The sequence below is a fragment of the Tetrao urogallus genome (assembly GCF_951394365.1).
Source record: "Tetrao urogallus genome assembly, chromosome: Z".
Taxonomy (NCBI): Eukaryota; Metazoa; Chordata; class Aves; order Galliformes; family Phasianidae; genus Tetrao; species Tetrao urogallus.
In genome coordinates this window covers 11,943,144-11,962,552 of record NC_136816.1, presented here as the reverse complement: position 1 = coordinate 11,962,552, position 19,409 = coordinate 11,943,144, and the positions used below count along the sequence as shown (strand labels likewise).

At 36.6% G+C, this 19,409-nt stretch overlaps 1 protein-coding gene across 1 annotated transcript in view; it reads right to left on the bottom strand.

Moving 5' to 3' along the window:
* The window catches only part of RASGRF2 (Ras protein specific guanine nucleotide releasing factor 2), a gene marked incomplete at both ends in the record, with an annotated part of 117,991 nt that overhangs the window by 67,876 nt on the left and 30,706 nt on the right, over positions 1 to 19,409 (bottom strand). The window contains 7 exons of the mRNA XM_079548525.1: positions 577 to 686; positions 2,184 to 2,377; positions 2,874 to 2,953; positions 4,084 to 4,337; positions 6,058 to 6,147; positions 6,712 to 6,859; positions 16,203 to 16,309. Of these exons, the coding sequence (XP_079404651.1) occupies positions 577 to 686; positions 2,184 to 2,377; positions 2,874 to 2,953; positions 4,084 to 4,337; positions 6,058 to 6,147; positions 6,712 to 6,859; positions 16,203 to 16,309 (983 nt within the window). The remainder of the gene's footprint in view (positions 1 to 576; positions 687 to 2,183; positions 2,378 to 2,873; positions 2,954 to 4,083; positions 4,338 to 6,057; positions 6,148 to 6,711; positions 6,860 to 16,202; positions 16,310 to 19,409) is intronic.

Below are 19,409 nucleotides of genomic sequence, written 5' to 3'. Positions count from 1 at the left end.
CAAATTTCAGCCTAGGCTGACAGAAAGAAGCATCTAAGACCTGGCATTTCTAGGAAGATATTCATTTTACAGGCTTCTATAGTGAGTACGAATTCTGAAAATACATCTTTAGCTCCGGTTTATTTGGACTTCTTTATAGCATATGTGATAGTTAGTTCATTAACACATGCAAACTCAACCCGGATTGAGAACTCAGTACTTCTCAAGACCCTGACTGATCTCCAGCATTGTGGAATATTGAAAATGCCCTTAAAAAAAAAAAAAAAACTGTGAAAAAACATACATATTTCTTTATATAAAGAAAATTGCTCATAACTCAAGGGTAGGTGGTTTCTATAGCAACTTTGTTCTCCCCTACCCAAAATACAAAGTACTTGTAGATTTCTGTTAAACAAAAGACTAGAAGAGTTTAAATATTACTATTTATTTCTTTGGTTTTCTGGACTTTGGTTAGGTTTTGTTCCTTTTCTTTAAAATATTTTTTTTTTTAAAGAACAAAACCAAAGAGAGAAAATTCATTTTACATTTCAGAGTCTTTGCTTCAGAATTATTGAATAAAAGCATAGAAAGTCTCACCTTGAAAGTTCTTCTAGTTTGGATTTTGCAAATTCAAGGCTTTTTCGTTCAACATGTTCATGTGGTGTGTGAGCCAGCAGTTCATGAAGCGTTATTATGTATCTAGGAATCTTAAAACGAGTTAGGAATAGAATCAGTAAATCCTTAAAGAAATAATTTTGATACAGTTTTTTTGGTTTTTTTTAAATACAAGTGATAAAATGTAAGCGATAAATACTAAGTGATAATACATACAATCTAAACAAGACTACCAAAATACTGAACTTTTTGGTCACAGAAGCTGCATATGTGTGCGTGTGTTTTCAGTCTGAAGAAACATAAATTCAATTCAATATTGTACGCAAAAAATCAGAGACAGTAACAAGAATAACACTGAATTTCTTATTTTCTTGCTGTTATTCAAGTGTCAACACAGAAAATTTTCAAAACATTCTGGGAGATCCACATACACCTTACTAAAATTGTAATAGGTTGCAAGCATCTAGATTTTTTACACGCCAGGTGGTGGCCTGTTAGCATACAGATGAAATAATTCATATTGTACTAATGGACACTGAAGAATATGCAAGATTTGACAGTTAAAGGCCAAACAGTAGCTTAACCATCCTGATTCAAACTGTCGTCACTTAAAGCACATTCATGAATGTTAAACAGAAGCAAGTGACCCTGCAGTAGTATTTATTTTTAAAGAATAAGAACTATTTAGAAAGTGGAGAGATGCTTTTTCCTATGCAGAAAACATCCTCATCACATTATTCATCACATATCAATAGGACCCTCTCTCTCCCCTCTAAAATCCCAAGGTATTTTTAAGTTCAATCAAAATTTTCCAAACTTTATGGTATACAGGCTAGAAGCTGAACAAATACACTGTTAGAAGTAGCAGTGACCTTCTAATTAGGATAACAGGGCTGACTAGTTCTAACACAATGGCAGTGACCCTTTTTTTGAGGGGGGGAGAACTCCATTTGCCAGTTACTGAACAAACTGCTGGGATTCACCATTGACATGGTAAATAAACTATGTCAAACATAAATGTCACAAAACCATCACACTAGTGTTTCAAAGACTTTTGATAACAGCTGCAAATAATTAATCCATACATATCAACAGAATATAACATAAGGCTAATTAAGTTTTCAAATACTTCTGCTGTATATTTTTTATATTCTAAATACCAGGTCACTGAAGAACAAAAGTAGGAAGAGGGTTTCAAAATATATTTCTCCTAAAATGCTTATGATTGCTCTAACTTGCTGTACCAGTTATATTACCCCTGTTTGGACTGTTGTGTATTCCTGCAGCAGGTCAGAAGTCAATAATTTGTTTCCCAACTTTTCCTTTTTTGTCCTTTTGGTACTAGCCCTCACCCAACATTCTCCTTGCATATACACAGGATTCTTAATAGATTTGAGTCATTGTAGTTTGAGAAAAGATCTCTATAAGCAGTTTCTGTATAATAATGAAATACATAAAAACTAAATTAGTTTGCATGAGACTACTTTTCCTTACGCAAGAAACACCTTCTATCAATCATGATTTCGGTAACACAAAATGATTCAACAAAACGTGAAAAACAAAGAGTGAAAAAAATGTACAGAGACTACCTGAAACATGGGGTAAGTAAGGAAAGTTTCCAGCATTCGCCCCTCACATGCTGGGTTGGCTTCATATTGCTTCAAGAGTTTGTCAAAATCTCTGTTTTGCTTACAATTTGCCAGTACTTGTAGACTATACTGATGATTCCGAACAAATTCTTGATATATGTTCAGCATTGGCAGCAGAATGTCAAATAAGTCAGCTAGAAAAAGTCAAGAAATGCTTTTTTTTCCAGCTATCCATGTCTTGGAATATATTTTTTAGAAAAAAACAAAACTATTATGTTCTATGGAAGTGAATTACTGCAATCAGCTATCTTTCCAATATATTCGGAAACATACTTTGTTCTTTCACCTGTCAAAATAGAGTTGTTCTGATGAGTTAATAACCAAACAATTTCACTGCAAATGCAGGGGCCTCTGTGTAAACAATGCTCAGGATCAAGGCTAAAACAGAGGAATTCTCATGTGGATATCAGGCGTGTTATACTACTGCCCATGTGGCACACTCACTACACCAAACCACACGGTACTAGCTCTACAAAAGCATTTCATTCAAAAAGGACACAGTCACTAAAAAAAAAAAGAAAAAAAAAACAACTCACAGCAATTAAAAAAAATAATTACAAAAATTGAGAAAGTATAACAACCTGTACAAATACTTTCAAAAATACAATAGTAAAAAATACAGCAACTTACCCAGAATTAAGGTAGGCCAATTAGCAATCCTTGCTTTTAAACCTTGATGAAATATTTCATGAAGAAACATGATTGTTTCACTGAAAAACAAGTATTTAAAGAAACAAAAAAAAATTCAGGTCTATTTGCCAATTTACAATTCACAAAGAAGCATTCCTTCTTGTTTACTGGTGCATTTTTCATTTCAGTAGGAAAAACAGAAGACAGTTATTATTATTATGGAAGTAAACAATTCATTTTATTACAATGTTTAGATTTTTTAGTGCAGTGTCTTTACAATATACATAGTAATTACCATGGAAAGCATATCTTAACTGCTTAATCTTTTAAATAAAATAGTTTATTAAATAGTATATTCCACATAGGTTAACGACTAAGTGTTCCAAGAATATCTCTGACAATTTATCAATAGTTTTAGAAAATCTCTAGCCAGTGGCAGTTACAGGTATTCTCACAGTACTCTTCAAGATCTGAAGCTGAGAGCTTTTCTATAATGTGAACTTTGAATAGCACTGTACTTGAGCTCATGTGATCAGCAGAAGGAGCTTTAGAGGCATCCCTACGGTAAGTGAAATCATGAAGAGTTCAGTGATCATGAATAAGACGTTATGAAAGGAAAGTCTGTCTCATAACTGAAGAAACAAGTTCTCTTAGAAGTTTGGGGCAGTTTTGGATGCAGTCCCAATCCTGTATCAAATTCTATACGGCTGCTGGCTTGTTTTTACAAACTCGTTATAATAGCACTAGGATGCTTAATGGAGAGAACAATTCTTTTTTGCTGGATACGAAAAGACAAGCAAAAGAAAAGGAGGCTCCTTAGGCACGACAATAGAAAAAAGAAAATATGACATACTCATCCTGAGGGTCTTATCTGAATCACATGACGCCACTAAGTACAATTTCACTCTCTTAAGAGAAAAGGAAACAAGAAAGGTGACAGAAAATTTAAGAGAGCTGCTCAATAAGGCATTATTTATGTTTTCCTTCCTCTAGCACAGCAGCTACAGAATGTAAGGAGGCAGATAGGACTAAATGGCTTCAAACAGAATCACAGACTGCAACTTACCTCTTACCCTAAGGGAATGAGGTCCAACTCAGACACATTACTTATATCACAACAAACAAACAAAAGCAAAACTTCATTACTACAAATACAGACAGAATGAACAGGAGTGGTCAGAGGAACCTCCAAAAGCAAAAATAAACATACCTATTAAGGAAAATGCTACTAACATCATCATGACTGATAGGTGGCTTCTTTGAACTTGCAGCCATTCTTAAGGGCCTCAGAAAACAGTTCACAAGAACATAAAGTTGATGCACATATTCAGATTCAGCCTCAACCATGTTAAAAACTATCTGATTCCTTTTTCTCATACTTTCTGCATGGGGAGAACAAATATAATCTTGGACAATAGTCTTCCATTTTCTTCTACATAACCAGCCTCTCATAAAGCTCTGAACCTAAAAAGGAACCAGGCAGAAAAACAGATGAGAAGAAAACTTTCATGACTATTTTTAAGTTCTTCTCTCAATAAATAACCTTCTACACGAAAAGCCTCAGTCAAAAAAATCTGTTGTCATCTAAACTATTACTGATCTATAATTGTTCCTTAATAATTCTTTTAGATATCTATTTTTAAAATAAGTCCTACAAGCGTTTTGTAATATTTGTAATATTTCTTGCTCAAAAATTGCTTGAAAAGACAACCTGTACACAGCAAGATTTTATTACAGTCTCAAAAGTTTAACCTCTTTCTATCAGCACAGTTATCCTACACACAGGTTCTTTTAACTCCTTTTATTTCTCCTTACACATTTACCATTTTCTTACACCACCAATCATATTGTGCAATGTTTTTGTGTAAGGTATTTCAAGACAGACTTCAATATCAGCATTGACATAGTTCTGAAAAAGCTGCTAAGCTCAGTTTGATTTCTTTTTTGTACAGATATCACTTAGTGTTTGTTTCCAAAGTACATACACAGTTGAACAGCAGATCTAGATGAGAAATACTATCCAGAAAAAGTAGGTTTGGAGTATTCTTACAATGATTTTCTATGCTACAGAAAAACCTACTTAAGCATAATATCCACTGAAGTTATAAGTGGATTAAACATCTACTTCTAGTCACAGAAAACTTCAGTTGCCCTGACCTTGATGTGACAACCATTTGTCTTGAAAGAGAAATGGAAAAATTCACTGATAACAGTTTACACTGAATAAACAACTTTAGAAAAAAAAGAAAAAAAAAAGAGGCCCAACTGTCAAAACAATGAAGATGTAGAAAGCAGTGAATCTGAATCAGAACCCTCCGTATACGAAAAGGGACAATTCTGTCTTTATTACAATGAAAAAGAATATTCACATAAGGGTACCAGCTCAGTATTAACCCTGACTCCAACTACCTGAAATGGCTAGTGAAATGCAGCAGAAACAAATGCAGCAGAAAAGAAATTATGTAATCTGAGAGACTGAGCACTGTGAAAATTTGGGTGACAAATGAAGGACCACATCTTCAAGCAAGATTTCCATTTATACTGTACTAGGATTTGTGGGAGTCATCTATGGGCACAGTTCTGGAGCCATTTACATATAGCCTTAAGCAGTGTTACCAAAAGCTTTGCACGTAAATACCATACAAACTGGGACAATTCTTCACTGATGTTAAAAACACTGGCCATATTCTCCTAGAACGACCAACATCAAATAGACCAGCAGAAAAACTGAAATAATATAGCTCTCTGCATTGCCAGTGTTGGTATTCCATATGCAGTGACAGAATTTAAATTATTCTCTCATTTTTTTATGAACACTTTTTCAAGCAAGGAATATAAACTCATTACGTGCTTGATTCTTGGCCTCTGACCTAATTTCAATCTTCACAAGCAGTTGAATGAAATGTGCAACCTTCTCCAATAAACTGAATATATACCAAGTAAAAACAAACACCTAGGTAAGAAATACACTATGGAGTAAGTACATCTTTGAAAAACAGAAATTGATATAATTTAAATAGCTTGAGTAGGGTCATGGCAAAAAATATCTTGTTAGTTGAGTGTGCCTAATTAGACAGTAACTGAAGACAAAACTAGTGGAAAACAAAACAAGACAGACTAAAATAGAAGAAAACCTCCCCCATTCCATTTTTCTCCTCCCAAACACAGAGTGGTGCATGTTTACCTTTTTAATTTTTTTAATATCTGGATTCTCATCTTCCTGGTTGCCTTGATGAGGTCGCATTCTTTCTTTTGTTTTATTTAGAGCTATAATCTGATAGAAACAACCAGTCATTAAATACTTTTTCAATGTAATGAAATTCTTTCTTACGAAACTAACAGAAAAATAATTTCTTCATCTTCTAAGGCTCTTCTTAAAGTTTGATTAAGCTGCACAGAATGACAAGCGTATATTTGGTCACAGGGACATAAATACAGTTCTCAGGAAACAAATAAGGCTCTTGATACAGACGGAAAAAGAACCAGAAGACAGCTGGTTCTCTTCTCAAAATGAAATGCGCATTTCACACCTCCTCAGATCAAAACTGCAACAAAACATTTAATACTCAGTGAAATAGAATAGTTTGGACCAAACTCACTGTTCAAAGACAGATAGAAAATAGTATCAGTGGTATTCATATTGCAAAGTAATATGTAAAGTAATAAGTAAAAGTAATCCAATCAGTATACCAGTCCATAATACTTGTAAGAAAAAAACCTAGCCAAGGATTCACAGGAGGAATATTCCATATTGATTCACAAAGATTACAGAAATATTAAAAATTACTATAATGCACACAGAAAAATATTACAATTTATTGATTACTTTGTCACATACTTCTGATTTAAGTCTTTCAATTTCTGTGTCTTGATCTTCAAGTTGATGTCGAAGCTGATTGGCTGCAATCTTTTCAGTCTCTACAATTTGGACAAGATGAATGTACTTCTGCATCAGTACTTCCCTTTCAATCAGAATATCTGAATAGCTAGAAAGGAAAACAATTAATTCAGTAAAAACAGCAAAATGTTCTCTTTCATATCCATTTCTGGGATAGTGACAGGAATTACAAAAATGTCAAGAAATCAGAAAAAAATCCTTGTTTTGTCTAATATATAATGAAAAGCTTAATCACAAATCATCCAGAGCTACAAAATATTCAATAATCTTTTCAGATATAGGGAAATATAGAAGTGTTCCAAATCTTCCTTGAGCAACACAACAGCACTCACTTTTCAAAAGCTTCCAATTCCCAGGTTTAGCTCAAGAATTCTCTTCAGTCAAATTCTTTAATTATTTTAAGGGCTGCTTTTTCATTCTGTTACTTGGGGACATATGTGTACAGCATTTAGCATCTCGGCTGAAATGCTTCTCATTCTCTCTGTCTGTACGGAAGAACTCCCATCGTAATCCTCAACACCATTATTTTGCTTTGCTAATACCTACTTAAGAGTTTTATTCAAAGTTTATCCAATCTTCTTAGTAACAGGAACTGTGGTATCAGTCCCTATAACTCTTAGCTGCCAAATCATCAACTTCAGGTAAAGAAAGAATCAGACCTTCTTATGCAACATCTTAATCAGATTCTTTTTCCACGTGATTCAATCTCTCTGACAAAGACAATTTAAATGTGCAGAAAAAGCACAGTCCTATTAAGTGCCTGCTTGCTGGAAATTGATTCAGTAAAATCTACAGACACATGCAGCCTATTTACCTAGGTCTCAAGGAGATTGTTCTTCTCAGAGTCAAATAATTAGCCACTCATCCTGACTGACTAGTGTGGTTGACACACTGGAGGGAATGGATGCCATCCAGAGCAATCCTGACAGATTTGAGAGATGGGCTCTGTGTGATGCTCATGAAATTCAACTAAGCCAAGTTCAAGGCTCTGCACATAGGTCAAAGCAATTTCAACCACAAGTTCCAGTTGGGCAGTGAGCAGACTGGGAGCAGCACTGAGAAGAAGGATTTAGTACTGGTGGATGAAAAACTGAGTGTGAGCTATGTGTGCTTGCAGCACAGATAACCAAGTGAACCAAGTGTATTCTGGCTTGCATCAACAGAAGGGAAAAAGAGGTGATCCTCCACCTCACTTTCATGAGACACAACCTAGTATTCAGCTTTGGGACCCCCAAAACAAGAAGGATGTGAACCTGTTAGAGCAGGTTCAGAGCATGACCAGAGGGCTGAAGCACCTCTCTTATGAAAAAAGGTTTAAAGAGTTGGGGTTTCTCAGCCTGGAAAAAAGAAGGCTCTGGGGAAACCTCATTGCAACCTACAGTATCTAAAGGGGCCTGCAAGAAAGCTGAGGAGGGACTCTGCAGGTGTTCAAGCCTGGGCTGAATGAGTGCAGTGTGAGGTGTCTTTGTGTGTGGCAGGGGGTTGGAGCTACATGATCCGCAAGCTCCTTTCCTTCTCAACATATTCTACAGATCCATGATTTGTAAGACAAAGACCAAATTGCAAAAACACAGGGGAACTAAGGTCCAAACCTTTGGCAAAGGATCTTGTATTATTTTATGATCTATAATCATTGAAAACGCTGACTATCACATCTTTCCTACTGTCATGGTAGTACAGGATTTGATGGAAGAAATTTTTGGATTGCATGTGCTTTCCTTCTGAACTTTTTTCTACTTGCTACAGCATATATTTTATTTTACTTTTGCTATTAAATGCTGCTTTAAAATGTAACAATGTGCATCCTCTCTAGTTAATATTTTTTTTCCCCTATATATTTATGGCTAATTCAGTCAGCATAACCTCAGTTACACACTGCAGGGGCAAACTATTTAGTACAGCTATTAAATTCACTGGTTAACCTGGAAAGGAAACTTAGATTTAAAACAGTTAGCTATCATAAAGCTAAAGTTATTCCTCCTTGAATGGATTATGAGAAGGATAAAAAGGGAATTCAATTCCATTGCATTTATTTTTATATTTTAACTACTGCAAACGTCAAAAGTAAATGGCCAGAAAAGGACACTGAACATCTCTTCTGAAAGATAAAATATAATCCCTGAAAAAATGTATAATGGAGGAGTACATACATCTTCTGTGGAATAAACAGTAATGAAGTATGAGATTTAGCACTTTACAGATGTTTGTTAATTATCTTTTTGGCTTACAAGAATTCAACTTTTCCAGAAAACATAGTTCTCAATCTCCTTGCACTTTAAGAGGCATGATAAGAAGTGTCTGAGTTAGAAACACAGATAGCACCTGCACATTTACAACCATTAAGAGGTGTTACAGTGATAAAAGCAAATGTAACTGAAAACGTAGTTCCTACTGTTTGCAGCATCAAGTAATTCACATTTAATATGAAAAGCAGCCTCTTCTACCCAGAACGAGACCCAAACAGGTGACAAGCCCTTTTTTTGGATCAATCCTTTTCAAAATTGTCTTTCTTTCTTTCACTACAAAATGTTTCCAATATAGAACTTGACAGATTTGGATTTGCTTTTATTTAAGGCCAGAGAAAACATCAAGATGTAGCATCTTGAAGGGTGAACACTTCCTGCAATCTTAACATAAAATTCAAGAGTAATAGTACATGCAATATTTTTTGTCTTTTTGCTATTTTTATTTTCTTCCTTTAGGGGAAGAAATTTCATCCAGATTTTTCAAGTTCTTAAAATGCATTAAGCTATACTTCTGCAGTCTCGCTTCGTAATGCCATAAAAACTTTACAACAAAAGATTGATTTTTTTTAAATTTTTTTGAGATGCATATAGACTATTTTGCCGAGCTAGTGGTTTGATGGCATAAAATGTCAGTCTCAGGATAGAAACCAAATACTTCATTCACTGCCATAATTGGTAGTACAAAGAGAAGTTAGTCAGAACAGCCTATGCAATTACAGTAACTTCAAATGGGCTAGCCATTTTCCTTCTCAAATCTGCACTTGCTCTGGGAAATGAAAATTACAGGATTTTGGAATAAACTTTACTTAATTCCAACAATACTTTTATCTGCATTTCTCATCCATCTCTACACTTAAGAGTTAGATGTAACTCTTAAATTGCTATTCTGTGTATCGGGCATAATCTCTGGAGCCTTCAAAGACACAGCATGGTTTCACTAGCAGATCAGCAGACTTTTAATTAATTACATACAAAATCCGTTAATAAAGAAAATGATGCCAAAGTCTTCAACTGTCAAAAAAAGATGAAAAAATCATAAAGCAACATGTGAACAGTCTGGATCTAGTTCTCTTGTTCAGGTACTGCTTCAAAGAAAAAAAAAAACCGACTGTTGTGAACCATAGTTTTCTGCAGAGTGGTATCTATAGAGAGAAGCAATTCTGTAAGGTTTTAACAGTAAGTAGCAAGAAAACAGAGCTACTTGAGAGGTGTCTCATTATTAGGAACTCCCTTTTCTCATAGCAGATAAAGGCTTCAGTACGCTAACTATACAAAAACTACATAAGCAGCCAAAAGCACTAAGGCTCTGGCAGTGAACCTCGCGAGAAATACTTATGGTCCTACCAAATCACCCTAAAGATCTGAAGTGCAGAATGCAACCCCATCAACTCTTTGTGAAAAGCAGGCCAGATGGCTTTGGAGGTGTGACATAAATAAATTGCATGTACATCTGCCCTTATGAATTATTTTCAAGCAGCCTTGGTCTCTTCATCAAAGGAGAAAAAGCTTCCAGACAAGGTGTGGAGTTTACTGTCTTATTAGCAGCCACATTATGGATGGAAAATGTTACAACAGAACTTACGTAATCCATTGCTATGACTACAATCAATGTGGCTTGTGAGACAGCCTGTACATAAGTACTGTTGACCTTTAATGAACTTCTGATGATACAAGATTTCAAAGACAATCAATGGCTTCCAGAGTTTATAGAGCTGTGGCTAACTGGAAGATACATAAGTAAAATGGGCTTTCAGATACACACTGACAAATGTTTAGAAAGACCATGAAAATAGTGTCTGTTGATTTCCAGTCACGCAACTGGGAAATGGCACTTGGACTATGAATGACTACAGTAGTCAGGATGGAGAGGGCGGCACAGCAGGACTGCGTGACATATCCAGAAACGTGGTTAATCTGCATCCCAAATGGCTCATTATTTTTAGTACAAGACCATTCAAATTGGGAAATGAAAATGGAACATAAACTCTTAAAAAGGTAGACCCAACAGCCACTGAAAGCTTTGTGCGCCCAAGCCATGGATTTGGGGAATGGCTTTCTTTTGGACAATGGGTATGCTGGTGATACCACGCTCTCATGGGACAGTGAGACAATCCTGAAAACACATTTCATTGATCAATGCAGTACCCATCAAATTTCAAAACACAGGGCCCGCTACAACTCATACTAAAAAGCAAGCTGTTTCAACTGTCCTAGCACTCCTTTATTCGGGAAATCTGACTAAAGGAATTAATCTGTAATGAACTCAAATAGAGAGGTACATTATTCCATTATGCAAAAACAGGTCAGAATTCAACAGCAGCTATGAAGAACAGACCAAATACAAAGGGAACATACGCACCCCTGAGCTGGGGATTCTCTGAGCTCCTGGGAATTTGCAGCTAATATGTCTTGGAGAAGGGGACACTGGTGAAAATGCAGATATTTACTTAGAAAACAACTACCGCACCAATCACCTAGACAGCCATAATAACAATAAATAATGACTGCCTCTGGAGTTTTGTCTCTACCTAATGTGCTGTGTGCTAATGTGGAAATGACAGAAAAGGGAAACACAATAGGAACCTATCTGCCAAGATGAACAAGTCCCCTTAATGGGCTAAAAAAGTAGTTTGCAACAGCACTAAGATACCTGCTCCAGGAACACAGCCCTCCTGGGGGAGAAGACAGACCTCTATGTGCAAGGAGCATAGGTGATGCCATCCTCTCTGGTTCAGTGTCTAAGAGTAGGAATGTTAGGGTGTGCGATAATTACCTAATTTTAACAAATGCAAATAACCTAAGCAGATAAATGAGCCCCGTGGCCTGGCTACTCCCACAGCTATCGCAGGACACCAATCAGCCCATAAAAGGTCATTTGCCACAGGAATGGCCAAAAGCACAGGCAGGGAACACCAGTCTCATCGTCAGTAATATTGTCTGGCTGTGCCCTACCCCGATCAGCACAGTATGCTCTATCTTGTCAGTAAACTCAGTTTCTAACTCTTTGCCTGAGTGAGAAGACTCTGTACATGTGTTCATGGAGCTCTAAGTGTCAGCAGCTAAGGCAACAGACAATGTGACCCTGTGTGTCTGCAGTTTCAGGAGAGCAGGAGCAAACGGTGCGGGTGTGCACGTTCAGGGTGTGATCGCTACTGAGTGTCAAGCCCCACTCTCCAGTGGGTCAGATTAGCCCCTTGGAAGCTAGGTATTGATTAGTCTGCAAGACTGGAATCATCAGAGAGTTGCTGAGATGGCCTCTGGAGGTCACAGAAGACATAGTTCAGTTACTAGGAAGACCATAAGGTTGGGTGATTGACTGATAAATGTATCTGCATGCATGACTTCTGAAAATGAGCTTCCCACAAGCTAGTTAACAGCTACACTGAGTGTGTAAGGTCAGATACAGGAAACCCTCACCTCTGAGTGAGGGGGACTGAAAGCTGGCAGCTGGAGAGGGACTGAGGGGCTTTGGGTCATGCTTCCAATTGCTAGCAATGGAGGAGCAAGGATCCAGGGCCAGTTCCTGAACAGACAGGTTCCTGTGTGCCAACAAGACTGAGCAGTAAGTCTTTTCTTTGACGATTGTAAATTGGAGGGCATATCATACGGTTTAAACAGCAATTTAGCTGGAAGAAACACTCCACTCTTTTGCCCCACATAGCTTTTCCAACCAAGTGCCTCCCACTCCTTTGTGTGGTAAACACAGGTGTATTGTGTGGATGTCTAGTAAACAGACTCAGAGAACTGAGATAGATTAAAACTATGCTGGCAAAAAAATATGAAAAACGTCATTGTTTTTAGTGAAAATCGGTTTCCCAATGAAGTTCACGCTTGTGGCAGCATGAGGGAAGGGCTGGCAAAGGTTGGGAAAGAACTGCTGTCTTATGAAAATGACAGCTTCCAGCAGCAGTGTAGACTTGTACAGGTATAAAGCATACGTGAAACTGCAGCCTGGGATACTTAACTCAAGACTTTCAAATAAGCTAGACTAGAAATTTGATGAGTACTTCATACAATAAAAAAAGAAAAAAAAGAAAAGAAACGTAACAGGATTTCAGGCAAAGTGAATAAATAAATAAATAAATAAATAAATAAATAAATAAATAAAATTAAAAGAATAAACAGTAAAGAAGGTTAAAAAAAAAAAAAAAATCAGTCTCAGTTTATTGACAGAGAAATATATTTTCAAAAGGGGCCAAGTTCTGGAACAAAAACACAGGACAGAAATCCCAGAATCAGTCACAGACAGAGGAGCCAGTGGTTGCCAAGAATAAATCCCCCAGTCCAGAAATGTAACTCCAAAAAGCGAAACCTTTCTCTGTCACTCTGAATATTACTGAGAAGTCAAAACACTGAGAATTAAAACAAAATGAAAAGAGATGAAAAATGGGTATGAACATGGAGCTCACAGTGAATTGAGTCCCAGTAGAATACACTGAATTGCATATGCCATTGTCAGATCATAAGCTATCCATTCTCAGATGAGGAGGAGGTACTGTGGAGGGGAGCATAAGCACTGCAGCATCTAGCTGCAGCACACAACAGCATGCCAGCTCTCAAAGACTGTACAGTACTCCCAAAAGGATAAGCAGCAACATCCCACCATAGCAAAATCTTCCAAGAAACAAGGGACATGTTTATCCCTTCACAACAGAAAATGTTTTAATTAATAATTTGCATCCAGACAAAATACCTAGTTCTCAAAAACGGTTGTAGTGTGTACTGGGATGGAAAGGCTTATTTTTTCAACTGCAAATTAGATAAAAAATGGAAGAGACTCTGACGACTGCCAATGTGCATTTTGCAAAAAAGTCAGGGAAAGCAGTCAAAAAAATCACATTTTGTATGCATCAATCAAAAAAAACAAGAAATTAAAAAACAAAAAAAAAAAAAAAAAAAAAAAAAAAACCCAAAAACTAACCACAATGAAACAAAAAAGGAAAAGCAACTCACTCCTGTTTTGTCTCATCTAAAACAGGGATTATCACAGCTACTGATTACAAAGGGACCCTCCAGAAAGTAAATGAATATTTCTAACATATTCACACAAAACAAGATATTCCAGGCCTTAAATTTAAAGGAAGAAGAAATGTTCTCATTATCTCTTCAATTTTTTTTACCTAAGATATCTAAGATACTTTCGAAACGCAACACAAACTGTCATTTAGCAAGTCAAAACAAAACTGTGAGAGAAGGGTCAGAAATGTCTAATGCTAGTCTCAGACAAGCAGTAACACTCAAGCAGTTGCTACGGCTTGTCCCCATATGTCAAAAATATAGACAAACTCAAACAAAAAGTCTATATTGGTGACACAGGGAAAAAAATAATCCCTGAGACAACACTGTTTTATTTAAGATGGCAAGAAAAATGTTAGATAACAGCCTAAAACTATTACCTTTCACTTTATCTTTGGTAAAAGACCCAATGCTGAAATAACTAGGTGTGTAACCACAAGTCTTTTTTGCTAGGCACAACATAAGGCAAATAAAAGAAATTTGCACTCAAGCAGGATAGCAATAGAATAACAATGCAAAAAGAGCACCGTCTTATGCTGTGTGTTGAGCAGCTAAATTTCAACACAATCTTTGTCACTTATTGGTATTCTGTCAAAATAAGAAGAATGTAAGAACACAAAAAGTAGCGTTCAGGTCCTTGGAAGGTCTTTGCCAAGAAATATCACACCAATGCAGAAAAGCACATTCAAAATCCCTCACATGACACAGGGCCCTGAGAATATCCCTCATAGTCCATGTCCATAGTTTCAAGTCATAATAGCTATCATTTCAGACAATACGTGCAAGTAACAAGACTAGCTTAAGACCAGCTTTGTCCAAAAAAGGTTGCTTATGTTTTCATTTGTGTGTTATTTAAGGTTGGTTTAATATTTTGCTAACTGCTGCCCTGGAAATTCATGTGGGATGTGTTTCTGAACTGAGCCTTCCAATAAGAAATTTTAACTCAGTGTTGTGAAGCCCTTCTTGCATATGTGCTTTTTAACCAGGCAATAAGCTAGAAAAAAATTCTCAGAATAGGGAACACACTATAGGATCCTGCTTACCCTGAATGCCCTTACCAGAAAGCAAAAAATTCAGTCTCCTTTCTTCACTTGTTTTTTATCATAAATCACAGCAGAAATTGACCTAAAATCAATAACAAGTTGAACAGTTCTCCTTAATAACACAGGTGGCATGGAAAGAAACTCCAAAACCTGACAGCTTCTCAGCTCCTGAACTGTGTTGTCACTAGCAGTGCTACTGCGCAAAATTTGGCTCATCTAGTACCACAACCCAGCAGGTGCTCCAAGAAGGAGCAAAACCTGTTCAGTTAGGCAGCAATACTAAGAAAATGATAAAGATTCAAACAGTAGATGTCTAGAGGACATAAGGGCTAGAGCTTCAGGGACTAATTTCAGACTAATTTCTAAATTAAATGCTGCTATCTGGTGTTTTTCATTTTCTTTTTCATAAAGCACAATCACTTTCATTTACATGGCTTAAGTTGTAAGTAATTCAGAAACTGTCTTCTTCCTCAAAGTGCTACCATGATAGAGTAGATTAGTTGAGGTAAGTGTATAAGAAAAGAGGCTGGAGAAAGTGCATTTCAACAGATAATTGCCTCTGCAATCCATTTCTCAAACCTTCAGTTGGCTAATTTTCAATTATACTGTAAACCTTGAATGCTATCCTATCAGACCTTTTCTCAGGGAAATAGTTGCATGGGTGGGACTAATAACATGCCCCCTTTCAAAAGATACTGCTCAGAACTTCAATTTAAAGATTTCTTTTTTCATTATGCTTTATCATAATGATGGTTTGGTCTCCTTTTTTTTACATTTACTCCCGAGTAAGAGCTTTTGAAGAAACATTTGTTTCTTCATTGGCAGATCACTTATTTCTTCATGCATACTCACTTCACTTCTAACAGAGACTTATCCTAGAAGCTGTTTCTAATAAAAGGGTATCCTGTAGCAAATTTCATATAGAATACAATCACTTGCAAATGATAAAAAATGGCTTTGTAAGCATGAACTGAAGAAAGCATTCATTTTTAAAACGTATCTGTAAATTGCAAGTAATACACATCTAACACACTGTAAAATGTATTTGTACTTTAGAAGGTGAATTTAGATTTTCAAATTATTATCAGTATAGATAGAGGTGAAGGTTAATGATCAAGTTTCATACCTAGCCTGGTGAATAGCTTCCACCCATTCATCTCCATCACCTTCATCCTCACAACGGAGCTCCAGTGGCTTCTGCCCTTCATGGCCAAATAGAACAGTAAAGTAATACTGCAAATTAAAATGAGAAAAAAAACATTTAGGAACGCTTAACTAAAAGAGCTACATAAGGAATCTGTCTTTTAAAACTCAGCCCGAACTGTTTCCAGTCCATGATTATATGTTTTATGCTATTAGTCATGACATACAGATTGAAGTTGAAACTGTAACATATTCCCCCATGAATCAAGGTAATAGCTTTCAAGATACTTACAGTAAGTAATCATTCTTAAGATCTCACATACAAAATAACAGAATGTAACTCCTTTAGAAGCTTCTACAGTCGCATACAATACTGTAACTGTAGGAGAGTACCTGTAGTTCTTTTTTCCTTGCATTTTTTTCAGCTAACACTGTCCTTGTATGCCATCACAGGATCCTAGATCTGGTGATGCCATCTCTTCATCACAAGACTGTGCACTCGGTGTAGATAATTTCTTCATTACTCCAGAAGAACAAGAAAAGTGTCCCTTCCTATTTTTCACACTCCAAAAACATTTTTCCTTTTTTTCAAGTAGCCTCAGCCGTAATTATCATTACAGCACATTTTGTTTCATAAGAAAATACTCCTCACAGAAGAAGCGTCGTATTTTTTGACGGCTTTCTCATGTGAAGGATTTTGCCCATGGTATGTTCTGTGGAATGCACAATTTCAGGAAATTTTTTTCCTCCTTTCAGAATTTAGTAATACCACTAATAATATCTATAGCTAGCAGAACCTGAGAACACCATCACCTATTTCAAAACTCATTTCACAAGGGTACTTGCATTCTGGTAGCAAACAGCATTCCTGCGATTTAGATGAAAATAAGTGAGAAAATATTCTAATTAAGCACACACCTATAACTTCAGTAGGTTCCTTGATTGCAGCCATAATGTAGTGAGCTGTTTCACAGACAGACCTACCTGCGTTGGGTCTGACCCCACACAGAGCCATTCAGCTGTTAGGCTGTGTGATTCAGAAGGTCTCACAGAAAAGCATCTCCATATCAGATCACTCAGTTGTTTTTATCATCTAAAATTTCTCAGCTCCTCTTTCACCATCATCCCCATTAATAGGAAACTGACTGTAACCACATGGTAGCAGTTATTTTCCAGGTTCTAACAGTAAATTCCAAACTCACACCAGTTAGCAAGTGAGGTATGTAACTTACTTTCTCCCACCACTCTATCAGCAGTACGTAACCTGAAGTGATATCAACAAACATTCTGCTTTCCTTGTCAAACCCACAGCTCCACTGAAAATACTTCTCTGAGCCAAGCACAATGCTGGAGATCCAGCAAATATGAACCAATTCAGAATTAACAGCTAGTTCCAGGGCAGGAGGAACACAAGCACAAAAAGAAACAGAGGGATGAAATTTTACCTACAGAGAAGTGGCTGCAGATATTTATAGTCAACACTTACAATTAATTTTGTCCATATAAAATGAGAGAGGGTTTCATCCATTCATTGAGCCCTTATGAAACATCTGGCAGCCTGCTGTGCAAGCACGGAGCATCCATGGCATGCACAGAGCCCAGAATGAATTGTATTCACTACTGGCACTATGCCTGTGTGTGCACCTGTGCTTTTATCTAGGTTTGTGCCTGGGGGCCTCACATTTACAAAACCCAGCTGTTTAGGTGCTTCTGACTACAATTCTATGTTTAACTTCATTTTAGGTAATGTGAGTAATAAAATGGCATTCCACAAAGAGAAATCTATTTCCCCATGAACTGCATTATTTACTAAAAATTGTTAAATGTATACAACATGCTTTTCATACAGAAGATCACAAGTACCACAGGATTAGCAGCAGGCAATCGAAATAAGCAAGGCAAGGCAAAATAAGCAGAAGCACTTACATTTAATAGGCTACATAAAGAAAGTCTGGGCCCAGATCAGCTAGGTTTCTGAAAGAAAACTACTCTCATTTACAGTCAAGAACCAATAAATCATTCAAAGCACAATCCCACTAAACTGTGATTTTCCTAACAATGCATATTCTTTAAATCTGAATGCCTTGCAACTAGATAAAATGATGACATTTGTAAGATTTTCCACATTAATAACTTTCATGATAAAGCAGTGCAGTTTAATACGACCTACAAGACGGAAAAAAGTGCAGCACAATTACATACAAGTGTGCTTTGTTTATGGATGGGAATAGTCTTTCTCTTAAAGAATATTTAAAGATAAATCACACCAATCAGTGCTGTATTTTATGTAACAAGTTATTTGTGATTCACAAAGCTGCTAACTGACATATGAAATGAGAAGAGATACAAGCATAGACAAGCACGGGACTTAATCCCACTGTGTTCAAGTTAAAGGAAAAAACGTCACTGCAGTCCTCCCTATCCCTTATCCCTTTAGAAGTCATCTAATTCAGACCTCATCTGAGCAAGATCTGCAGTGATCTCATTTCACAGAATTTAGACTTAGAGGTATGCAGTTATGGTGACAGGCACGATCTAAATGCTTTTCATTAGACCAGGAAAATGCACAAATTCAAACTTAAGAGGGCTAGTGCCAAAGGACCGGACTCAATGAAAGCAAAAACTAAATTATAAAAGGCATCTGTTTCCATAAGCTGCTTTTAAAAAAATCATCACTTACCTGCTCCATCACACATGGGTGTGTGAAGTACTGCACTCCAGCATGAGCGTCAATTATCACTTGACTTAGCCTGAAGTCAACTCTACAGTAAGTAAAGTGAGAAGCGTAACGTACTCCCAAAGGGAATCTCTACATCATGCTCGAGTTCTAACTCCTCTCAAACGTTTCTCAAGCAGCAAATATCTTACTGCAAGAAAATGATGGCATCCTTGATGTTTTACTGTATTTTCAGCACTTTTCTGCATACATCCAGTAGTTCCCTGACGTGATGACAGTAAATATGCACTACAGGACACATTAACACTGACTACCAGTATCATCATTTATGAGGGGAATGAGGAAAAGTTGTTACTAGTTGCATAAATTTGAAGGCCCTGTCTCGACTGACTGTAAAGGAAAGAAAAACAGGAACAAGATGCATAAAGAATATTACTGTGCCAGCTTGTACCTAGCACTAATCAAAGTTCCTTACTGTGGTGAGAATGGAAGATTATGCAGTGAGATGATCAG